Source organism: Gobio gobio, assembly GCF_949357685.1.
Source record: "Gobio gobio genome assembly, chromosome: 19".
Taxonomy (NCBI): domain Eukaryota; kingdom Metazoa; phylum Chordata; class Actinopteri; order Cypriniformes; family Gobionidae; genus Gobio; species Gobio gobio.
The window spans coordinates 14,538,790-14,550,107 of record NC_137112.1 but is presented as its reverse complement, the minus strand read 5'-3'; the positions used below and the strand labels follow the sequence as shown (position 1 = coordinate 14,550,107).

At 38.5% G+C, this 11,318-nt stretch overlaps 1 protein-coding gene across 1 annotated transcript; it reads left to right on the top strand.

The window, feature by feature from the left end:
* Positions 1-761: 761 nt before the first annotated feature.
* Positions 762-10,133, top strand: LOC307142833 (serine/threonine-protein kinase pim-2-like). Its single transcript, XM_079843957.1, has 9 exons — positions 762-3,095; positions 5,628-5,720; positions 5,865-6,101; positions 6,302-6,502; positions 6,639-6,733; positions 6,821-6,871; positions 7,091-7,472; positions 7,573-7,752; positions 8,385-10,133. The coding sequence occupies exons 1-9, from the start codon at positions 3,068-3,070 to the stop codon at positions 8,417-8,419; spliced, it is 1,302 nt and encodes a 433-aa protein (XP_079700083.1). The 5' UTR covers positions 762-3,067; the 3' UTR covers positions 8,420-10,133.
* Positions 10,134-11,318: the final 1,185 nt, after the last annotated feature.

The window sequence follows — 11,318 nt, the reverse complement described above, 5'->3', positions numbered from 1 at the left end:
ACAGCTAAACATCCCTTCTGGTTCACCTCTGTCGCGGGAATTCTCAATCCGTTTATCTGACTTCACCACGGACAATTCTGTTAATATAAAACTACAGTATCTCGAGGTAATTCCCTTCTCGAATACATCTAACACAATTTCAATACTTTGAGGTAATTCCCCTCCCGAAGTAAGGTGACGGCGTCCCGTCGTGAAGCTACTATCACTAGCGTTTACTCAAACACACGAGCACACAGATCTATCTATCTGTCTGTCCGTCCGTCCGTCCGTCCGTCCGTCCATCCATCCATCCATCTATCTATCTGTCTGTCTGTCTATCTATCAACAAAAACAAAACCTCTGTCAAATGCTCACACTTAAGATAGGTGGTAATGCAAATATAAAAGCATACTGTATGTTTTAACTTAAAGGTCACTTTTTCTGACTTTAGTTGTTTAAAATAAATGTACGTCTAACTCTTCATTATGTAATCATGTTAATTTTAAATGTTTTGTACCTTTTGCCATACATGTTGTATTTTAAAGGTTTCAAATGGCATGTTAAGAGAAATGTCATCCTTTTATGGCCTTTGCATCTTCATTTATGTCTAAAGCAACAGTTTGGGGTTTTAATCAGCAGCTTAGTGGTGTACACTGGAAGACAACATACACTGAGGTCATCTGTGTTGTGCCCTTAAATCAGCTTCTCTGACATGAAGCAAGACTAATGTTTGTAATTTCATGAGACTAAAACTGCACTGGATATTTACAAAGATCACAAATGTCTGTATTTACCATTTGAATCAAACCTAATGAAATTCAAAAAATCAAAATCAAAACTGTAGGCCTATTTTAGAGGTTACAAACAAGGTCTCATTTGACCATTTTAACACTTCAGACCATAACAACAGCATTTTCCAAATCACTGCTATTCTAAGGAATAATTGGGCTTTTTAAAGGGATAAAAAATACTATGGTAGTCAAATGGGGGGCGAGATCTGCTTGGTTACAAACATTCTAAATATCTTTGTGGTGACAGAATTTTATTTTTTGGGTGAACTTTCCCTTAAGACTGGTTAGGGATGCATATGCCTACTACATTTTTATATAGGCCTATATTATTTTTTATATTTTTAGGAACAATGAGAAAGAGAACAAATAAAACAGCATAAATAGATTTTCTTATAGAGGGTACACAGGCATTGTATACTAGTGTACATGACTCAATAATTTTTGTTGTTGTTGACATTATTGACATGAATGCCATGAATCGCTGGATAGAAATAAGTGTTAGTCACACTGCAAAAAAAATCTAATTTTCTTTAATTTGTGTTAAAAAAAATGTTGTTGAATTTGTGTTGATTTTAAACACACACATATATAACCTTACATTTTAATACCCTGAAACAAGTTAAAATATAAGAACTACAAAAATTCACCATTAAACTAATACAAGGAAACATTATTTGATTCATATGCAATAATATAGCAAAATATAGTAAAAATAAATAAAAGTATTTACCAACCCATTTTGATGCATGCAGAGTATGGTGACCAGATTTCTGAAATGGAAACCGGGGACATTTCCTATTTGAGTGGTCAAAATATCACTAAGAAATCTCATTTGTTATTGGGCCTGTCGATTAATTAAAAACGGGGACAATATATTTTTGAATGTTTTTTGTTGTCGTTGTGGGCTCCCTATATTATTATTAACATGAATAATTATTATGATTTAGTTGGTCTGGTTTTAATACAATTCACCGCACCCGCAAAAACAAAACAAAAAAACAATCAAACAATGAAAACAGTTAATAGTAAAACCACCACTGTAAATCACAAGCCGTTCAAAACAATATTAGAACATGACTTAACAAAAACACATTATACAAATAAACTATTTAACAAATGTAATTGTATTTAATACTTTCATTTTCACAAGTTTATACTGTATAAATTACTTCTTCTTTTTCTACTTTAAATGTTTTGTTACGTTTGTGCTTGAAAATAACTCTATCTTTAATTGGTCTTGTTATTTTGCATTTTAGGCTTATTTTAAGCATGTGTTTAAGTATGTGTATTCTGCATTTATGTATTTGTTGTGAGCTGCTTTGTGACTGTGGAACTTTTGGGGACAAAACAATCCCGCACCCCGTTGAGGATCTGTTATAAAGCACATGCAAACAGTAATTTAACATGAATGGTTAGTGTGTTACTACCATGAAAGTGATAACGATGTTTCTTGTGATATTTGACGATAATGGCGCTCTGCTCTCGTGTTACGTTCATCATGAAGCGGCGCGCGCGACCAAGTAGAGTCAGCGTAGCTCACAGCGCCATCTGCTGGAGAAATAATCACTACACGATTGCTCCAGCAGCTGCTGTATGTTGGGCTTTTTTGCAATGTATATGCCATATGCGGGCTGTTTTGAACGAGCTGTAAAACGGGGACATTTCCGGAAAACGGGGACGTCTAATTGCAGAGATATCTAGCATTTCTGAGTGATGATGATGCAGAGGAATCACTGAATCAAAGTTTTGAACTGAGTCAATGAAACATTTTCAGACTTTTTATTAAAGATTAAGTTTGTAACTTCAATAAATGTGTTCAGATCGATGCGCGGTCACGTGCTCTGCTCATATGAATTATTTGAGTTTTAGTTGCTATGGCGACGCCGACGCATGTTATGAATTCAGACTCTTGTGCATGCACACCGATCTCGATCTGTTGTTGAGAGAGCCGAGGCGAATTCACAAACTTTTGCAGAATATTTTCTGTGCTGACTTTGAGATTTTGAAGCTGTTTTGACGATTCCTGAGACAAGACTTTGTATTCTGGAAGAACATCGCAAGAGATATCCTTTACACAGAGTTATATTTTTGAGTTTTAGTTCTTATTATTTCTAAGGATAGTGCTATCTTGTTGTTCTTTTCTTATTTTCGAGTTTGATTAATTTTTTGTTTTTCTTTTCTTTTTTTCTTTTCTGGGAGGAGTATTTTTGAGGAGAGTTTATTGTATTGTATTGTGTTTTGTTGTGTTGTGTTTTGTGTTTTGTATTGCTTTTATTCCAGATTGGACAAGGAGGTCGATGGCGAATATGATGGGTGAAACAGGCGGTGAGTGCTTTAGGTTTTTCATTTGTTTATGGGATGTAGGGGAGAGTGGGGTGATTTGTGCCAGGGGGGAAGTAGTTCCACCCAGTACCGTCGCAAGGGCTGTGCCAAGCGTGCGACCGCACAGGGCCTCGCGCAAAAGTAAAGACGACAGCTGACTTGATGATGTAAAGCCAATAGTTAAAGTTCATGTTTTTGTCCTTCAAAATACTATAATAGTTTTAAAAAAACATAGCTAAAAGTGTGTATGGTGATGCTTTATTATTCTGCTTGTTAAAAATGTATTATGCAGTAACTTGCAATAGCCCATTTCTCTGTGCGTGTGACGGTGATTCATGCGCATACATGTCAGTCAGGGGGCATCGCACGTCAAGTTCATAGAGCTTTATTCCCAGTCCATTCAAATTTCAGATTTTTGGCCGCCTCTGACATGGGTCAAACCATAGATATTACCTACGAAGTTCAAGTAAATACGCTAGAAATGTGCGCTCATTCAAGCATGTGCATTTATTGCATGGATGGAGAAAGCACAGACGCTTGCATTTCATCTGACGGTATGCACAAAAGGTTTTTTATTTAACACTATTAAAGTTAAATAAGCATAACCTAACTAAAGCTCTATCTCGAGACGTTTTAAACGTTTTTTAAATCTGAAAACTGCAAAAAGCAACGAAATTGTCAGACATCCATTTTGTTCATTTTCACAGAGGAAATACTGAAAAACAGCGCTGGTCCTCTCAATACTGTCTGTTTATAATTGTACCGACTGAGAAATGGCTTCTGATGATTCAGTGAGAGAGCAGTCCAAACTAATTCAAGTGCATTCTGGGCGTTTTGCAAACGCATTTGACCCCTTCATAATTTAGAACATATTTTTAGCGTAAAAATGTGCGCACTGCCCAGTTCAGTTACACGGTTTAACTTCTTGAACCTGCTGTTAAACTGAATATACGATTTTTTTTTCTTAAATATCCACATAAACAACAAATTGTTCGTCACTATAGCAACAGAGTAGACCCCAGTTAAAAGGCTATACCCCCGGGCCTGGCACATCACGTTCGCACAGGGCCTCGCACCCCCCTTGCGATGGGCCTGCTTCCACCCATTTGTTTCTGGAAAACCATAGAAGGAATTGGTCATGTGACCACATCATTTTGAAAAGCCATCAATTTTACTCATCCTCTAAAGAAGGGAGACATGTGGCATGAGAGGTTAGCACATTTTAGCCCAAAAAACGGTATTTTTCCCTCTCAAAGTAAAATTTCTCTGATCACGGTTTTTTGATTGTAGCGTCTGAACAATTATAGACAAGTTTGAAAACATTTCACACATGTTTTAGTGCTTTAGCAGGCTACACAATGAGTCTATACAGTTAACATGATGTTAGCTCTTAACTGCTGGATCATGCTAGTTTTTACAAACTTGTGAGTCTGGGGTGATTTGTGCCAAAGTTGAAAGAAGTCTGTGGATGGAAAGTCCATCTTTACATTGAAAGAAAACGATGAAGGAGTCATCCCTAGAGGTGCTCAAGAAACTACCCATACCCCAAAAACTTGTTGGTACAGCCAGAAGAGAGCAGAAGTTTATATTCCCCTGCAGCATTGACAAGTGGGATGTTAAGTAGTAAGGCCAGATCCAGACCACCTAGATCTACGTACCCACAGGGGATAATCTGGAGAAGTGAGGAGATGGGCATGCCTCATCAGTGTTTGACTCACCTGCCATTTGTTTCATTTAGCTAACACTGATTTCAGTTTTGTTAATAAAGAGAAATTTAGTCACAATAGGATGTTTAGAAATGAGCCTCACTTTATTCTTATATGTTACATATTTGACAGGCAGCTTTCTATGTGTGCCAACAGGCATTTATTGCCAAAGCCTTTTTGGCTGAAATGATTCACAAATATCATATATTGTTTGTGTATTGAAGTTTTTTGTCTTTTCCCAAAAACTACAAAATATGACTTATTCCAACAGTTTAATAGGGTGACAATATCTAAATAAACCTTAAATTAGTAATTTTGTATTGAATTTGTCTTGCTTTCATATAGCATTACAGTTCATAACATTAAAATGTTCTGTTTTACTTCAGAAATCACTGGCACAATTTACCCCAACGTATTCTCCCCAAAGGCACAACTTACCCCTCACCAGGGGCAAGTTGTGCCACGAGACCACTTTTTTCCCCAAAAGCTATATTTCTGAAACAATTTATTTCAGATCCAAAGTTATTGTTCTCAGGGATGCACCACATCCTGAAATATATGTACGTTCTTAAGTTGAAGACATTACTGTCATGGCCTCACTTTAAAGTCACTTTGAGTAAAAACTGGCACAACTCACCCCACTCTCCCCTAATGTTACTGAAAAATTCCAGCCTCAGGCCGCTCCAGATCCAGGAGAGCCACTTTCTCTCAGATGGCTGGTCAGGAGGTTTGGAGACGCGGTTTTGAGGACCGGACCCAGACACAGATCCAGGAGCTTCTACACATTTAGCACTTCTCTCTTCTGAGTTTTGTGTTTCTGTGTCCACAGGTCAGACTGACAGGAAGAGGGAGTGGCAGAGCGGCAGCCGGCTGAGCCAGGACGATGGACGTCCGTCCACTCCATCTAAACTCCTTCGCAGAGGTCAGAATAGGCTTTTATTGAAGAAGTTATGGCTCAGTTAACAAATAATGTGTCTTTGAAAATAGAAAGTTGGGGAAAAAAAATAAAGTAACAATTTGATTATTAATATGTCCAAATCATCTTTGTCCCTCTCTGACAATATAGTGAGGTGGTTCTGTAGCGAGTCGTTGAGCCTCAGCAGCCGAGGCTCGTACATCGTCGATTGGAAGTGGAGTGGCCATAGATCGGATAGCCTAAGCGAACAGGGCAGTTGCAGCCACTGTAGTTTGTCCTGGTCCGACAGCCCCGAAGAGTGGATGTGGCCTCTGCTGCCAGGTCAAGTTCCCGTCGAGCCAACGGAGACTTCAAATGGCCTTTCACCAGTGAACAAGAGCTCAACAGGTGAGACTGAAATAAAGCTGGGCGGTGTAAAGTGTACAGATGGAGATTTTGCTATTTCATGCGTAAGACAGTCACAGTACAGGCACATTTATTTATTTTTTCTGGATTTAACAGTAAAATGTAAGGTATGTCATTATATCATTGCCTATTTTGACGTCAAAGATGTTTCTAATAATTCAGTTTTGTTTTCTTCATTTCAGAAAAACCTGCAGAATGTAAGAAGAGGAAAGGAGATCGTTCTTTCTTCAGGAACGTGTGTCAGGCTATGAGGCGCTCGCTCCTCTGCTGTTGTCTCAGTGCTGAGGATGTTGTGGAGCCGTTTGTTCCTCCAGCGGATCTGGAGCCAGAACCCGATCCTGGTCCATCATCACCTGATCCAGATCACTCCGGCGTCAAGCCAAGTAAGGCTCAATCCACAGACATTATTTCTCCAACATTGTTTTAAACAGTATTATTATTGTCTTGTTTGCACTGTTATTTTTAATATAAAACAAAGGATCCAGCAAGCTCATATATTTCTCATATTTTGTTTTTCAGACTCCTTTGAGACTCTCTATACCGTGGGAGAGATGATTGGATCCGGAGGATTCGGAAGAGTGTTCAAGGGAACACGGAAACTTGATGGCAAAAAGGTAAAGCAATCTTGCTGAATTGTACAAACAGGCGTTTGAACACTGTTACTGTTATTGAACATTGTTTTTTGGTTTTTTTTTTTGCAGATTGCCATCAAGCAGATGCGCAAGATCAACAACGATCGTTATCTTGATATTGTAAGTTGGTCAAAAGTTAAATGTGTATTTGTTGTTTAAGTGCTGATTACTGTAGTCAATACTCCTGGAGGAAGCATTAGGTGTAAATGTAATAGATCAGTAAACCTGGAAAGGCTCTGATGATCGTATCTATAAAGATCAAAGAAAAGTACATTTAAAAATGATATGTTTTCTTCAGATTTTGACCCAGCTAACCTTCTGTCTACTACTTTTCTCTAGCCCGGGCATCCCACACCTCTCGTAACAGAAGTGGCGCTGCTGCTCATGATGAGGCAAGAACCCACAAGCCCCTACGTCATCCGACTGTACGACTGGTTTGAACATCCTCGGACATTCGACCTCATAATGGAGTTCCCTGAACCCTGCGAGAACTTGCTCCACTTCATCCTTCGTGATCCTCCACTGGATGAAACCACAGCTCGGGTCATCATGAGACAGGCTGTGCTGGCAGTGCAACACTGCATCGAGCATGGCGTTTTTCATAATGACGTTCATCCACAGAATTTCCTGGTGAAGACAAACACGCTAGAGCTCAAGCTGATAGACTTCGGCTGCGGTCAGCTACTTAGTGACGATGGCTACAAGAGCAACATATACTGTGGTGAGTATTTTTGGAGTGTGGAAACCTGGATGTATTGACTTTCTGATAATTTGATGCTTTGAAGAAATTGCTCAACAATGTGCAAATGTCTTGCTTACAGGATTACTGAGTTACACCCCGCCTGAAGTCTTCACTGAACCTCTATTCCACGCCATCCCAACAAATGTCTGGGCTCTAGGGGTGTTGTTGTACGAGATGATGAACGCTTGTGTTCCCTTTGGCAATACAAAGGAAATCACACAAGCCAAAGTTGCATTTCAGAACTCCAACGTATCCAAAGGTGAGTGAAAAATATTGATAACATATATAAACACACACACATAAAGCAAAGGCTCTGTTTAGAAACAGGTAAAGGTGAAGTATGTAAGATTTTTCAAGTTGAAATACATTCAGTTTATTGTTCATCAGATGCTGTTTTCATAGATGCCAACGTTCGTGTCACATGGTCATGACTAACCAGCCGCTCCTTAATAAAATGTGTACAGAATGCAGAGATCTGATTAGCAAGTGCCTAGCCCGGGATCCAACGAAACGGCCGACGTTAGAGCAGATGTTACAACATGAGTGGATTAGAAATGATCTGGAGAAGTTCAGGAGAAGTGCAGGAGATTCACTCGATCAGTGATTTCAGGTGTGAGGAAGTCTAACAGACAGAGTAGGATTATGATCATTTATCTTCAGTTCTGGATTATTTGTAGTGAGGTTTTCAAATGTGTGTTCATTGTTATAGTCAAGTCAGCTTCATTTATACAGCGCTTTATACAATACAGATTGTTTCAGAGCGGCTTCACAGTAATAAACAGGAAAATGACACAATCAGTGACGCAATTGCAAGAATTCAGTTCTGTTGTAAATCAGCTCTAAAAAAACATTCATGAGTTCACATGTTCATATAATCTTTGTATTGGATAGGAAATAACACTTGCTGTCCTTGGTGGAGCGCTTGAGCTCGAGACTTGACCCGAAGCCTGAAGTCCAACCCCGACCTGACAGGAACCCAAGCCGCCGCACCAGAGATCAGAGCCGGCCCACGTCTGAGCGAGAACACGAGAGACCGAAGACTGGAAAGAGTCATCAAGTCATCACAGCCACATTTGCTTTGTTTAGTTAGAACAACTCATCTTTATTTATATAGTTGTCACAGACTGACTGTGGCCCCGGACTTTTATTTTGAAGGGACTGAACATGGGCATGTGCACACAACAAACTGTTTCCACCATTACACATACACACAAACGAATGCCGAGTTCTAGGCGACCCGTGTTTTTCCAACCTTCTTCCCATGAAAGTGCACCAGTCAAACCCGTGACTTCCCACCCGTGAACTCGTACTAGATCGATGTACTCCCAGTTACGAGCTCTGACGTCACATTAGCCCGCGAAGCAACAATGGCAGCCCCTACGGATGCGGTGTTTATGAAAGTCGTACATTAAAACCCAAATCGTTTTTTAAAATTAAGGTATTGCTCTAACGTTATTCATCCGCAAATGTTGTGCATTATCAGCAGCTTTTCTAGCCTTAGCTCGTTTTCAGGCCATTGAGTGCAAGAATAAAATAATACCAAATACATTTCCAGATATACATACAGAGATACATAAAATAAAAGGTATAACAGCTTCTCTTGCCTTATGCGCCGCTTTTCTCCTCCGTTTCCCTCAAGTAAGCAAGGAGTGAGCACCTTTGGCGATAGAAGTGATTGTAAATGAGCATAAGCCCCGTACGGTCCGCCACGCTTTGTTTACATCAAGCTACCGCTCAGGCAGTTCGGCGTGACTTTGCCTGGAACGCTACAAAGTCGTGAGTCGTGGTTTGAAGTCGTAACTTACGGGCTCAGAAACCTGCCTGGAACGCAGCATAAATGCCGGCAAAATGTGCCATCCTGGTGTAGTTGTGTGTTTGTAGCCCTGATGTCGGTGTTGTAACATCCCGTTCATCGTCCCAAGTTGTTAGTTTCATTGTTTTGTTTGTTTAATGCTGGAATTTGTTTAAATGTTCAGTGACGCATGCTGTTCTAATATCATTACACAGAGAAGAACACCAAAAATACTTTACACCATAAGAGTTTATTTCATTTCATTCAGTTATCAGTTTAACTTCAATGCATTTCAAACAGCTAAACATCCCTTCTGGTTCACCTCTGTCGCGGGAATTCTCAATCCGTTTATCTGACTTCACCACGGACAATTCTGTTAATATAAAACTACAGTATCTCGAGGTAATTCCCTTCTCGAATACATCTAACACAATTTCAATACTTTGAGGTAATTCCCCTCCCGAAGTAAGGTGACGGCGTCCCGTCGTGAAGCTACTATCACTAGCGTTTACTCAAACACACGAGCACACAGATCTATCTATCTGTCTGTCCGTCCGTCCGTCCGTCCATCCATCCATCCATCTATCTATCTGTCTGTCTGTCTATCTATCAACAAAAACAAAACCTCTGTCAAATGCTCACACTTAAGATAGGTGGTAATGCAAATATAAAAGCATACTGTATGTTTTAACTTAAAGGTCACTTTTTCTGACTTTAGTTGTTTAAAATAAATGTACGTCTAACTCTTCATTATGTAATCATGTTAATTTTAAATGTTTTGTACCTTTTGCCATACATGTTGTATTTTAAAGGTTTCAAATGGCATGTTAAGAGAAATGTCATCCTTTTATGGCCTTTGCATCTTCATTTATGTCTAAAGCAACAGTTTGGGGTTTTAATCAGCAGCTTAGTGGTGTACACTGGAAGACAACATACACTGAGGTCATCTGTGTTGTGCCCTTAAATCAGCTTCTCTGACATGAAGCAAGACTAATGTTTGTAATTTCATGAGACTAAAACTGCACTGGATATTTACAAAGATCACAAATGTCTGTATTTACCATTTGAATCAAACCTAATGAAATTCAAAAAATCAAAATCAAAACTGTAGGCCTATTTTAGAGGTTACAAACAAGGTCTCATTTGACCATTTTAACACTTCAGACCATAACAACAGCATTTTCCAAATCACTGCTATTCTAAGGAATAATTGGGCTTTTTAAAGGGATAAAAAATACTATGGTAGTCAAATGGGGGGCGAGATCTGCTTGGTTACAAACATTCTAAATATCTTTGTGGTGACAGAATTTTATTTTTTGGGTGAACTTTCCCTTAAGACTGGTTAGGGATGCATATGCCTACTACATTTTTATATAGGCCTATATTATTTTTTATATTTTTAGGAACAATGAGAAAGAGAACAAATAAAACAGCATAAATAGATTTTCTTATAGAGGGTACACAGGCATTGTATACTAGTGTACATGACTCAATAATTTTTGTTGTTGTTGACATTATTGACATGAATGCCATGAATCGCTGGATAGAAATAAGTGTTAGTCACACTGCAAAAAAAATCTAATTTTCTTTAATTTGTGTTAAAAAAAATGTTGTTGAATTTGTGTTGATTTTAAACACACACATATATAACCTTACATTTTAATACCCTGAAACAAGTTAAAATATAAGAACTACAAAAATTCACCATTAAACTAATACAAGGAAACATTATTTGATTCATATGCAATAATATAGCAAAATATAGTAAAAATAAATAAAAGTATTTACCAACCCATTTTGATGCATGCAGAGTATGGTGACCAGATTTCTGAAATGGAAACCGGGGACATTTCCTATTTGAGTGGTCAAAATATCACTAAGAAATCTCATTTGTTATTGGGCCTGTCGATTAATTAAAAACGGGGACAATATATTTTTGAATGTTTTTTGTTGTCGTTGTGGGCTCCCTATATTATTATTAACATGAATAATTATTATGATTTAGTTGGTCTGGTTTTAATACAATTCACCGC